Source organism: Ptiloglossa arizonensis, chromosome 2 (genome assembly GCF_051014685.1).
Source record: "Ptiloglossa arizonensis isolate GNS036 chromosome 2, iyPtiAriz1_principal, whole genome shotgun sequence".
Lineage (NCBI taxonomy): Eukaryota > Metazoa > Arthropoda > Insecta > Hymenoptera > Colletidae > Ptiloglossa > Ptiloglossa arizonensis.
Genome location: NC_135049.1, coordinates 33,341,014 through 33,353,682, shown reverse-complemented (window position 1 = coordinate 33,353,682; position 12,669 = coordinate 33,341,014). Strand labels below are relative to the sequence as shown.

Sequence of the window (12,669 nt, the reverse complement as noted above, 5' to 3'; positions counted from 1 at the left end):
TAATCTTAATACGGGTTAAATAGGTGAATTTATAAATCACACATATCATATGAACAGAAACTGTTGAAAAACCATGAAAGTACAATACATTAATCCTAATAATTTCAAATATTAAAAAACAATAAAATAATAACTTTAAAAATAAACAATAATAAAATTAAAAATAAATCTATATCACAAACAAACGTGATCGTTAATATTTCAAAAGAGACCATGTAATTTGAAATGAAATAAATGAGAATAATAAAAATAATTGAAGTATAGTTCTGAGAAAAATAACAATATATGTATTTCATAATAATAATGTTATCGTTATATAATTTTAAATTGATGCATAATATATTTACAGAAAATATGATTCATAATCGATCGGATCTTTAATGTGAGTGAAATATAAATTGATGGTCAAACATAAAACAATAGTCGTTTAAATAAGTTTTATCATGTATACACAGCCACGTGATCGAACAGTAGATTGTAATCAAGCTCTTGTAAAACTTCAATAAATTGTATTTAGTGTAAGCAAGTAGTCGAGGAATTTGAAAGTAAGATAATATCTAAATAAGCTAACCCCTCCAGTTAAAAGCAGGTTTTACATTGGTTAACGCATTCTCTCGTGCTACAAAAGCCAGTCGAGAGGCATATTTCATGCGGAACTCTTTCGAGCTGACAGCAGAACATTACAACGTTCAAACGTTTGACGCACGTGGTATGTATGACACGCATGCTTTAAAACTCGTATATTTAAATGAGAATGATTTGAAATGATCATCGAGTCCTATGAAGCATACGTTCTTACGGAACTGCAACAAAGAAAGTTTATTTATAAGTAATAAAATTTGAACAGAAATATATATAATTTATTTTTCATATCAATACGAAATCGCCGAAAATCGTATTCAAAAAGTGGATACAGTCTCTAAAAAAAGATGACAATGTGGCACAACTGCAATGTTACATTACTTAATCAATTAGACCTTAAATAAAAAGAATTATTATGATCATTGTTAAATTAAAGTTAAATCCTCTGCTCAATTAGCTGTTTTATTTGTAATCTTTTCCCAACATATTATTGTTTCAATGTGCATGTGCATGTGTGTGTATTTCATTGCAAAGAATGAATTGAAAGCAATGAATGTCTAAACATAAAATTAAAATTTAATAAGAAATACGTTTTGTAATTGTTACTCAACAAATGACATAAATTTATTTTATATATAAAGAATAATTTCTTCATTCTCTTTTTACATACATTCTACATATACTACAGATTTCAATTGAAATTGCTAAGAATATAAGTTGGATCTTTTATAACTGTTTGTTAATATATGACTTCTTAATTACATAGAGTATAAATGTTTTGTTATAACAAGATCTGCATTATTGTATCAATCTATAAAAGTAATTTATAAGTACAAATATTGTTCATGCATACTGATGTCAATGTGGTATAATGACGAAATCAGTTGCGAAATACTGATTAAACAGAGTATATAGAAAAAATACAGTAGTAACATTGAAAGATGAGTTCTATCAGCTCATCAGAGGTCAATAGTTTACAAGAGCATTACTGATAATTCAGAAGAAATCTCGAGGGGGTCTGGTACATGTTTTGCAATATAAGAATAATAATATTGTTTATTTTTTTAATAATTGTATAATGTAATAAATATAATGTTATAGATGTATAGTTAATAGACTAATTTTGAATTTAACATAATAAAATAAACTGTTTATCATAAAATTATCATTAATATAAACTTTAGATTAATCATTAATAAATGAATAGTTTTCAGACCAAAACTAAAATGTCTTGCAGCATGCAAGCAGGTTCTTGTACTAGAATAATATCTATAGAAAATAAAAGAGGTAAGAGATTACATGGTAAAAGAGAGACTAAGGATCAAAGAATGTCTGGTCTTACACATGAATGCGGAGTCTTTGGATGCATAGCTGCTGGTGATTGGCCATCTCAAATTGATGTTGCTCAAGTTATTTGTTTAGGTAAATTAGGACATATTTAATATTGTTCAGTCCTTTGAAAATTGTTAATTATTTCTGACAGATAACATGTTTATAGGTTTGGTTGCCCTACAACACCGAGGCCAAGAAAGTGCGGGTATTGTCACCAGCGAAGGTGTTTGTTCAAAATCCTTTCATGTACACAAGGGTATGGGAATGATTAATAACATTTTTAATGACGAAAATATGAAGAAACTTGGCGGAAATCTTGGAATTGGTCATACTAGATATAGCACAAGTGCAGCAAGTGAAGAAGTCAATTGTCAACCATTTGTAGTTCACACTGCGCATGGGGCTTTAGCAGTTGCTCATAATGGAGAACTTGTGAATACAGAATCATTAAGAAAGATGGTAATGTTATATGGTAGGTGTGCTTATTTGAAATTTGTTATTGATATTTTTTAATTTACTATTAGGTATTAGGTAGAGGAGTTGGCCTATCAACCTACTCAGACTCTGAGTTAATAACACAAGCTCTATGTTTAAATCCTCCTGAAGGTGAAGTTAATGGTCCAGATTGGCCAGCACGTATAAAGCATCTCATGCAATTAGCACCATTATCGTATTCATTAGTAATTATGCAAAGGGATAAAATATATGGTGTTAGAGATCCTTATGGAAATCGTCCATTATGTCTTGGAAAAATTGTACCAATTGGTAATTTAGGTATGTAATCAATGTTTAAAAGATTGTGTTGTAATGTTACAACACAATAGTAAAATTTTATAATGTACTTCTACAATAGTAGAAAGGCATTTGCTTCGTTGTGATTAATTCAATGTAATATAACATTTTCATGCAGCAGGAAATGAATCAGATGATGATGATGATGAAGCTGAAGGTTGGGTCATTTCTTCTGAATCATGTGGATTTTTAAGTATTGGAGCACGATATGTACGTGAGGTATTTCCTGGTGAAATTGTAGAGTTGACTCGCGAGGGTATTAAAACTATAGATATTGTTGATAGACCAAATAAAAAGCCACAAGCCTTTTGTATTTTCGAATACGTTTATTTTGCACGCAGTGACAGTATTTTTGAAGGTAAGTCATAACAAATTAGGAAAAAATACATTAAAAAATTATAACATGTTTAATCAAGATGAATTTGTTTAAAAACTTACTTCACTTGACAGGACAAATGGTTTATTCTGTTCGCATGCAATGTGGACGAGAACTTGCTTTAGAGTCTCCAGTGGAAGCAGATATAGTCAGTTCAGTACCTGAATCTGGAACTGCAGCAGCACATGGCTATGCTAGACAGGTAAAGATATTAAATCTTTTCTTCATGTAATTAATCTTAAGTACAAACTTGAGGTTTGTACAAACTTGTATAGACCTTTTGCAAGTTTTACAGAAGGAAAAACATAGTATTGAAGCAATATTTTTATTTTAGTCTCAAATACCTTTCGCGGAAGTATTGTGTAAAAATAGATATGTTGGCAGAACATTTATTCAACCTAGTACACGACTCAGACAACTTGGTGTGGCAAAAAAGTTTGGTGCTTTATCAGAAAATGTGAAAGGAAAAAAGTTAATTTTAATTGATGATTCAATTGTTAGAGGAAATACTATTGGGCCTATTATTAAGTTACTTCGTGATGCTGGAGCAAAGGAGGTGAGTGTCTTTTTTAATTATTTTTAATTTCGCATTTTACTTATATTGTTATTGTTCAGAAATATATGAAAAACAAATGACACCTAAATTTATCTTTATAGGTTCATATTAGAATAGCTTCACCTCCATTAAAATATCCATGTTATATGGGAATTAATATACCAACAAGAGAGGAACTAATTGCAAATAAATTAGATAATATAAAACTAGCAAAACATGTTAGAGCTGACAGTTTAACATACCTTTCAGTGGATGGACTTGTTAAAGCTGTAAGATTTGGTATGGATAATCGAGAAAGTAGTTACATTGGTCATTGTACTGCTTGTCTAACTGGTGATTATCCTGATGAACTTCCTGGTGATTTGGATTGGTGAAAAAATAAACCATATTTACAAATCTATAGACAATGAATCATACATTATTAAACCATGCATTATCAATATTATCTACTTTCATATCAACATAAAAGCCAGATTTAGTTTAATGTAATTTAAAATTTAGTTCTAAATCAACCATCAATCAATTGATCAATATATAATTTCAAAAATAGTTCAGTATTTCAAAAATAATTTAAACAAGGTACACATAGTAATGATAGTAGCCTTAAAATATTGTGATGTATATTTGTCATATGCTTGATAAAATTTTATTAAACAGTATTGTCTGTAACATTTTCATTTAAAAGAAGCAACAGTTTTTCACTTTACATATATATATTAATAAATAAGTAGAATGTAATAAGAAAATTAAATTAAAAGATACAAACAAAGAAGTAAATAAATATTAAACTTATTTTATTATTAATTAAATTTAATAAACATTAGGATCTGTCAATGTAAAATATTAACGTTTGCTTCTATTTCAGAATAAAGAAGCTGTGTATTTAAGAACTGCTCTACATTTCAAATTATTTTTATAAAAACTGAAGAATTAAGTATTGGTAAATGAGATATCAGCAATGAAATAGTTGTTAGTAAATAAAAGTAATAGATACTTTTATGTATAAATGTATAGCTGATATACATTTATGTCAATTCACAGTTACATTTGTATGTTCGTCTGTAATTGCTTTCAACTTTTCTAAAATCTCTTTCATCTTTGCTTCTCGTTTAAATTGTTTCATAGTTTTGCAATTAGTTGAATCTATTTTACTAGCTTCTATTTTAGATTTCTCAATCAATGTAGCTTTATGATCATCATTTGGTACTTCATTCATATTTTTAGCAATGTCTAATGTATGTGAAGTTCCTGTAACATTGGATTTATTTAATTCTTCTGATATTTCTTCTATGTTTGACAATTCTTTTTCTTTCCTATTAAGCAAAAAAACTTGATTTTTCAAGGATATTCGCGTTTTTTTATTTTTTATTCTTTGTATATAACATCCTTTATTAGTGTTCTTCTTTCGAGATGTTTTAGTTTTACATGTCTTTATAGATTTAACTGAGCAACAACCACCATCATTTGAAATTGAAGATTGTGGTTCTAATAAGTTTTCAATCTCCTTGAGATTGTTCTCACAAATATTTTCAGTTGTATCCACAGTTTCACTGGCAATTTCTTTAGAGAAATTGAATTTAGAATCAAGTTGATCATCACGGTAATTTGATTCTTCTTCTAATTTATCAGACATATCTTCAGATTTCTCGATATTTCCAAATGCTTCTTTGTGTCTATACATAGCAAAAGGATTATCTTCATCGGATTCAGATTCTAATAATATACCTTGAGATTTTTTCTGTTCCCTGATACGCTGCTTTTCTAAGTATAAATGCAATGCATTTAATCTATTGTTGCGCATTGTCTTCCAAAAAGAAAGAGCTATAAAATAAAATTTATTTTATGGTTTCAGTAAGTTTTATTATTTGTATTAAAATGTAAATCTTATTAGAAACACAGTCCTATCAAATAAAGGAATTAATATTGGATTATACCTTCCATTTGATATCGATCTGGTACTCCAGCTTGTTTAAGTGTATTCAAATTTGGAATGCATTTATAATGCTCAGAATCTCCAAGAACTTCAGTTCTAGATTTTATAAAAATTCTTTGCATCTTTAGAAATTTTCTAGTTTTAGCAAAATATGTTAAATTTGGACTTGCGTCGAAGACAGGATCATCCATTATGGAATTGTCATTCTTGGTAAAAAACATATATGTAGCACTGACATCTTCATAAGTGCCTTCATAGAACTAAAATCATAAACATTATCAATATCATACTAGAACAATTTTATTTTACTTTATTTGAATATGTGCCACTTGAAATTGAGCCACTTTAGTTTCATTTATATTCCTAGATAGAAAATATTCTTACTAAATAGGAAGAAACTAACATATAACAGGAAAAAAATAAAAAATGTTTGTAATTAATAGAACTTCCAATGCCCAATTTAGTTCAATGCCTTTAGATAATTGTGAATACATAAATTTGTAATTACCCTTCCATTGATTTGCATTATTGGATGTTCTGTGTCTATACCAATCATATCTAATTGCAATTGTGCTTCACTAAATACATTTCCATCGACAAGTCCTTCGAATTCCACATATACAAAAATTTCTTCCTCGTCTTCGGGTATTTCAGTATCAGATCCCATTTCAATAGTCACTCGCTATCCCACAATTTTTAAAAGGTACATTTTCTTTAGAATTGTTTAATGTTAATAATTATGAATTTAATATTTTGTACATCAAAAATGAATGTGTAATAAATATTAATAAGTGATTTAAATTAAATTTGTTATATTAAGAATAATAAGATTTACAAGTACGTATTATCTATAACTAATCAAACATGCCTGAGTCGAAACTAAAGGTACGTTTTCGTATGATAGTAAAAATCAATATTGCAACAATAAATTTAATATCGTGATAATGCGTCAGTCTTATTTTTGCATCAAAACTTTTATTACTATCGTGGCAGTAATCTGAAAATTTCGTTTTTCTGGCAAAAAACTTTATTATTTCAAGAATAATACGAACAAATGTTAACATTAATTTATTTTAAAACATTCTAAAAGTAATGAATATTATATAACCCGCAATTGCATAAAGATAGTTGAAAAAATGCTACACTATGTTACGGCATGACATCATGACAGTTGCTGCCACATGAAAACGTATCTTTAGGCATCTTCCTCTATTTTATCCCATTTTCATGTTACCATAAATCACATGCCAACTGTTATACATACAGTACTTGTCTCATATAAAGTTTGTATATTGTTTTTGTTTGTGAGCTAAATGTCTAGCAGAAGTAGAAATGCACAACTTCGTCAATTCTTTATTTTTTAACAACGACGAATAGAAGGAAAACGAACCGTATAGAAAGCTTCACTTATGATAATTGTGGCGTGTCTAATGACCCGATCGCTATACCATGATATATATTTTTATCTTATTTTGTAGTCACCAATTTAGTAATAAAAATATTGTATTATTGTTATCAAACTGATTAAATTTAAATAATATAATAGTAATTTTATTTGTGTACAATTATTTTGCGTCATAAATTTGCTCGATAGAAAGTTAGTTAAATTACATTATTCATGCACATGGTCGGTGGATATATGTACTCATAATTTTTTTAGGTTAGTTGTGATATATTCTAATTTTCCTCAATTAAAGTAAAAAGTATAACTAAATATATATGAAACAATTAAAAACTTATTTGGACATTTATAATTAATAAATATGAATTAAATTAGAATTAGATTTGTTAAGTAAATTTTTTTCTATACAAAATTAATTAATTTTCTGTGCTTAACGTTTCTTTCCTATACAGAATAAATTAATTTTCTGTGTTTAATGTGGATTAAAAAATGGTGAGACATAATAATCAGTTACCAGAAAATCTTTCACAATTGCAAAATCTTATTAAGCGTGATCCAGAGTCTTATCAGGAAGAAGTAAGTTTTTTGATATAATATTATGCATAGTTTTCCATCATTATAAATTATTTGCATTCGTGCATCTCTATTACATGCACATATTCTTGCAGTTTCTTCAACAACAACAGCATTATAAGTCTACTTTGGAAGTGTTTTGTTTAACACCAAATAAATTTAACAAGAGTCTTGACAAAATAATCATCTTTTTGGCACAGGTAAAATATATGTTAATAATTTATGTAAAATAATTATAATTAATTTTCAGTCTTAATATTGTCCCTGTATTATTAGATTCTAGAATAGTAGAAGAGCTTTTTCTCTTTCAGATATGATAAACAAAGTACATGAAAAAAAAAACTCATAAAAGAGTTTTTATACTATAACATTATTGTAATTTGTTATTATTAAGGAATTTCTAAGTATAGTAATTATGGAAAAGTATTTGGAATCTGTAAAAGGAAAGATTATATGTCGGAAAAGTATTGTAAAACAACTTTATTCTTTGATTGGCTATTCAGATGAACCAATGCCTTACAGCATATTTGTTTATGGTCATATAGCTACTGGAAAGTCTTTAATAGTGGAAAATATGCTTTCCTATTTAAAATATAATATAGCTATAATTAATTGTATTGAACATGTAAACAGTAGACACATATTTGATTACATTTTAAGTGATCTTTCTTTGAATGTGACAAATTTTACAGTTAATACTAAATTACAACACAACTGTGACAATATTACAGACTTTATAATTAGTCTTAAAGAGGTTTCATTGAATGATAGTCGGCCAATTGTGATAGTATTTGATAAATGTGAAAAATTAAGAGATATTAATGCTAGTTTATTACCTGCATTTTCAAGGTTGAAGGAGTTATCAAATGTTAACGTTTGTGTAATATTTATAAGCGGTATAGTATGGGAAAAATTTTGTGTAAAAATTGGTATGTATGAACCTATTAAAGTTCATTTTCCACAGTATGTACGAAATGAATTTGCTGAAATATTATTTTTATGCAAACAATGCAATTATGAAGATACATTTTACAAAAATTATTTAAATTTATTTCTATCTGTATTCTTTCGATTTTGTAGAGATCTCAATGAACTTCGTTATATGGCCAAGATAAATTTTTCTAAATACATACAACCTATTGAAATTAATGGATCTAAAACAGTTGATACTGCTATTCTATGGAGAAACATTTCTGCTATTTTTAAGGCAAATTTGGAAGTTATTTATCTGCGAGTTTCATCGGAAGATTTTGCAAAAAATAGTCAGTTTTCTAAAGAAATTGAATCAACAACGAAATTGGCATTAAGTTTTGAGTTACCATATTATGCAAAATACATGTTAATTGCTTCATATCTTGCTTCATATAATTCTACAAAAGAAGACAAACATTTGTTTGTAAAACAAAATATGAAGAAAAAAGGAAAAGGTTTTACTAAAAAGAAAGCAACAAAATTATGTACTCAAAGTAATCCTTATAATTTTCCAGTATCTAGAATGCTTGCTATTTTTTGTGCGATTCTTGATGAAAAAGTCGATATAAATGCCAGTTTACTTGCACAGATACCATCTATGTGTCAACTTGGTTTATTAACAGTTGTGGGAAATTATAACTTAGATGAACCTAAACTTAAGTGTTGCGTATCCTATGATTTCATTCTTGTTATAGCTAAGACGGTTGGATTTAGTATTCAAAATTATATATACAATTTTACACATTAATTGAAGTGTACTTTCCATAAAACATCATTATTGTATAAATAATTAATTAGTGTGTAAAAATTATTCTCTTTTGTATCTATTTATTGATTTTTAACGAATAAAGAGTTACAATTTGTAAATACATTTGTTTTCATATAGAGAGAGGATTTGTAGCATAATATACATGTATATATACATTTAACATTGAATACAAGTTATTACTGATTCATTGTAGCGTAATTTCATTGTTTTAATGCAGGTGGCTCACTGTTACCCAAAAATTTTAGAATCATTCCCTCAGGAAATCATTGATTTACTACAAACGTATAATACAGTACTTGACAATGAAATGCGATTAGTAAGTGTGCAGAGAATTAAACTATTATTAGATCTGCTTAATTGTTTTTTAATTAGTTATATTAATTGATATTTTTTTGTAGACATTCTGCAAAGCCCTAATTCAACTTCGTAATAAATCTCTTTTGGAACCCACTGTACTTCTTAGTTTATTCTTTCAACTTTTAAGATGCCAGGATAAAAATCTGAGACAATTTCTTGAAACACATATTATTGCAGATATTAAAAATATTAATGCTAAACAAAAGAATGCAAAACTTAATACAACTCTGCAAAACTTTATGTTTTCAATGTTGAAAGATTCTAATGTAAAAGCTGCAAAAATGTCTGCAGATATTATGATAGAATTGTACAAAAAAAACATTTGGAATGATGCGAAAACTGTAAATGTCCTGGCAACAGGATGTTCTGCTAAAACAACAAAAGTTATGGTTACTTGCTTGAAATTTTTTTTGGGGACTAATGTAGTAGAATACGAAGATGAAAACAATGATAGTGATAGTGAACCAAATATTAAAGAAATTATAATGGCTAATAAAATAAATAAAAAGACAAAGAAACGTGTGAAACAATTAGCAAAAGCAAAGCAATTATTAGCGGTAAGTCAATAATGATTAATGAACTGTTGATCATATAGCAGTTCTCTTCTAATGGATATTTAATTTTGCAACGTTTTAGAAATCTAAAAAGAAAGCCTCAAAAGCACCGGAATTTAATTTTTCAGCATTACATTTAATTCATGACCCACAAGGCTTTGCGGAAAAATTGTTTAAACAATTGGAAAAAAATAATGATAGATTCCAAATCAAACTGTTAACTTTAGACTTAATCTCTAGGCTTATTGGTTTACACCATTTATTTCTATTAAATTTTTATCCATACCTTCAAAGATTTCTGCAACCACATCAAAGAGGTAAATGTTATTATTTAAAAATTATTATTAAAACCGAATAAAATATAATCTCTTATTTCTAACGAGTGTAGAGGTAACAAAACTTTTGCAATTTGTCGCTCAGTCTTGTCACGAGCTTGTACCACCTGATGTATTGGAACCTGTTTTAAAAGCTTTAGCAAACAATTTTGTTACGGAACGAAATTCTGCCGACGTTATGGCAATTGGGTATGTATGAATTCATAGTTTGCTGATTATTTCTAAAGAACTTGTATTATCCTAATAAACATTCAGTTAATTTCGTATAAATTGTTGCTTGCAGCCTGAATGCTATTCGAGAAATATGCATGCGGTGTCCTTTGGTTATGAATGCAGATTTATTACAAGATTTAGCACGATATAAGCATTACAGAGAACGTAGTGTAATGATGGCTGCACGTTCTTTGATTGGTTTATTTAGAAACACAATACCAGAGTTATTACATAAAAAAGACAGAGGACGGCCTACAGAAGCAACTATTACTTTGGAAATTCAAAAATATGGACAAGTATGTCCTAATGATTTTGTTCCAGGAGCTGAAATTTTGCTCGACAATACATCAGACAAGGTTGAAAAAACTTTTAAGATTGACTCTGAAAATGAGGTAAGTAAAAAAGAATATTGTTAAATAACGCACAGTTTATTTTTGTTTGTAATTAGTTTTGTAAAAGAGAAATTGTAATTTTAAAATTATCATTATAGGATAGTAGTGATGAGTGGATTGATGTAAGCTATAGTAGTGATAAAGAAGGCATTGATGATAAGGATGAAGAGTCATCAACAAATATTGAAAATGATAATGAAACTTCAAATGTATCTGATTACAATGTTGAATTTAATGCAGAAAATAAAAACAAAAAAGTTGGAAAAGTATTTAAAGAGGGACAAGTCGTAATCAAAAAACACAAAAGTTGTGGAGCAGTTGAAAGTGTTGAGTCACAGACGGAAATTACAAATGCAGAAGTTGTTCAAAATGCACAAATTCAAGAGAGAAATAATAAACATAATGCAGTGATAAAACTTGAACAGAAAAGACTAAAAATAAAACAACAAAAAGATTCAAAATTTGAAAAAACACAGATAGTAACAGCAGAGAAAAAAGAAAAGGCATCCCTAATATCTACTGAACGGTTATTAACCGATGAAGACTTTGTAAAAATAGATATAGAACTAGCAAAGCAACAAGTAACATATGCTAAGCGTGGTGTAAAAAGGTCTTATCCAAATGACAGTGAACGTGGAGATTTTGTCAAATTAACGGATATTGAAAATATTTATAAGAAACGGAAACATGATAAGCAAGCTCGTATTAATTCTGTAAAGGTTTGTAATAGAACAAAATACTCTTAGATGTATTTAATTATAATATTCCATAGTGTAAAATATAATTATTTTAAACAGTTGAAATTTTTTATGTTTTCTTACAGAAAGGTCAAGAGGGGAGAGAAAAATTTGGTTACAAAGATGGTCGTCAGAATCCACTTTGTAGTACAACAAATCGTGAAAAGAAAAAAACAAAAGCTTTTCAAATGTTGAAACATAAAATAAAAATAAAAGTAAAACGTTCTTTTAAGGAAAAACAGATTGCTTTGAGAAATCATTTATTGAAACAAAAGAGAATGAAGTAGCCACAGGTTCTTGAGCATATATGTAACAGCACATGCAAGTGACAGGGTTCACGTATAGAGATAGATGGATATAAAATTATTTGTGAAACCTAATTATACTGTTTTGTAAATTATCCTGATTTATCCTATTTGGTTTATATAAATTTCATAATTGTTTAAAATTTTAAGTCATTTCTATTATGTAAAATGCAGTACTGTCCTTCGAATTGTGACATAGTTTTCCACACCGATTAAAAGAACTATGAAATATGTATTGCATAAAGGGTATTTAACTCAGCCGTTCTTATTATTTCCCTTGTTTTCGCGTATTATGAGATCAGCTAGTTGAAAAAAATAACAGCATTTCATCTCTGTAATACTTATTTGTTCTTCATATTGTCTCTAGTCGCGGGTGAGCCTACAAGAACTTGAGGGACAATATTATAATTTAATCACAGACGAGGTATGCAACACCTGTAGTGTTTAAGGGATAATGATTCATGCTGCGAAGCGGGAAAGTAACCAGCA

The 12,669-nt window shown here is 28.1% G+C and overlaps 3 protein-coding genes across 13 annotated transcripts; 2 read left to right on the top strand and 1 right to left on the bottom strand.

Annotated features, from left to right (window-relative positions):
• The first annotated feature begins 390 nt into the window (after positions 1-390).
• LOC143143870 (amidophosphoribosyltransferase) lies at positions 391-4,313 on the top strand. Of its 3 annotated transcripts, none has more exons than XM_076305699.1 (8): positions 391-709; positions 1,790-2,004; positions 2,081-2,373; positions 2,439-2,688; positions 2,828-3,064; positions 3,157-3,284; positions 3,417-3,638; positions 3,740-4,313. In XM_076305699.1, the coding sequence occupies exons 2-8, from the start codon at positions 1,809-1,811 to the stop codon at positions 4,010-4,012; spliced, it is 1,599 nt and encodes a 532-aa protein (XP_076161814.1). In that variant the 5' UTR covers positions 391-709; positions 1,790-1,808; the 3' UTR covers positions 4,013-4,313. The 3 variants fall into 3 exon arrangements, with proteins under 3 accessions (XP_076161814.1, XP_076161813.1, XP_076161812.1); XM_076305698.1 differs by having other exon boundaries at positions 393-709; positions 1,797-2,004; positions 2,825-3,064; XM_076305697.1 differs by having other exon boundaries at positions 394-709; positions 2,825-3,064; positions 3,740-4,312.
• LOC143143873 (uncharacterized) lies at positions 2,078-6,955 on the bottom strand. 5 transcript variants are annotated; one of them, XM_076305708.1, is made up of 6 exons: positions 6,836-6,955; positions 6,080-6,253; positions 5,573-5,831; positions 4,633-5,459; positions 3,881-4,035; positions 2,078-3,276 (listed from the first exon to the last, which is right to left on the bottom strand). In XM_076305708.1, exons 2-4 carry the CDS (start codon positions 6,236-6,238, stop codon positions 4,669-4,671), a joined length of 1,209 nt encoding a protein of 402 aa, XP_076161823.1. In that variant the 5' UTR covers positions 6,239-6,253; positions 6,836-6,955; the 3' UTR covers positions 2,078-3,276; positions 3,881-4,035; positions 4,633-4,668. The 5 variants fall into 5 exon arrangements, with proteins under 5 accessions (XP_076161823.1, XP_076161819.1, XP_076161820.1 ...); XM_076305704.1 differs by having other exon boundaries at positions 6,806-6,912; XM_076305705.1 differs by having other exon boundaries at positions 3,881-5,459; positions 6,806-6,913.
• LOC143143866 (protein SDA1 homolog) lies at positions 5,555-12,432 on the top strand. 5 transcript variants are annotated; one of them, XM_076305685.1, is made up of 10 exons: positions 5,555-6,274; positions 7,426-7,549; positions 7,642-7,746; positions 9,505-9,603; positions 9,686-10,201; positions 10,281-10,515; positions 10,587-10,722; positions 10,817-11,138; positions 11,237-11,857; positions 11,962-12,432. In XM_076305685.1, exons 2-10 carry the CDS (start codon positions 7,463-7,465, stop codon positions 12,160-12,162), a joined length of 2,322 nt encoding a protein of 773 aa, XP_076161800.1. In that variant the 5' UTR covers positions 5,555-6,274; positions 7,426-7,462; the 3' UTR covers positions 12,163-12,432. The 5 variants fall into 5 exon arrangements, with proteins under 5 accessions (XP_076161800.1, XP_076161799.1, XP_076161803.1 ...); XM_076305684.1 differs by lacking the exon at positions 5,555-6,274 and adding an exon at positions 6,675-7,231; XM_076305688.1 differs by lacking the exon at positions 5,555-6,274 and adding an exon at positions 6,836-6,854.
• The last annotated feature ends 237 nt before the right edge of the window (positions 12,433-12,669 follow it).

What these genes read in the sequence shown, in the direction of transcription:
- LOC143143870 (XM_076305698.1), top strand. Translation starts at nt 1,809, where the DNA reads ATGTCTTGCAGCATGCAAGCAGGTTCTTGTACTAGAATAATATCTATA. An exon ending in TGTACCAATTGGTAATTTAG is followed by an intron (nt 2,689 to 2,824) that starts GTATGTAATCAA and finishes ATTTTCATGCAG; the next exon opens with CAGGAAATGAATCAGATGAT. An exon ending in CAGTGACAGTATTTTTGAAG is followed by an intron (nt 3,065 to 3,156) that starts GTAAGTCATAAC and finishes TTCACTTGACAG; the next exon opens with GACAAATGGTTTATTCTGTT.
- LOC143143873 (XM_076305705.1), bottom strand. An exon ending in TAATGCAAATCAATGGAAGG is followed by an intron (nt 5,832 to 6,079) that starts GTAATTACAAAT and finishes TTATGATTTTAG; the next exon opens with TTCTATGAAGGCACTTATGA. An exon ending in AGATCGATATCAAATGGAAG is followed by an intron (nt 5,460 to 5,572) that starts GTATAATCCAAT and finishes TTTATTTTATAG; the next exon opens with CTCTTTCTTTTTGGAAGACA.
- LOC143143866 (XM_076305682.1), top strand. Translation starts at nt 7,962, where the DNA reads ATGGAAAAGTATTTGGAATCTGTAAAAGGAAAGATTATATGTCGGAAA. An exon ending in TTGACAATGAAATGCGATTA is followed by an intron (nt 9,604 to 9,685) that starts GTAAGTGTGCAG and finishes ATTTTTTTGTAG; the next exon opens with ACATTCTGCAAAGCCCTAAT. An exon ending in AAGCAAAGCAATTATTAGCG is followed by an intron (nt 10,202 to 10,280) that starts GTAAGTCAATAA and finishes GCAACGTTTTAG; the next exon opens with AAATCTAAAAAGAAAGCCTC.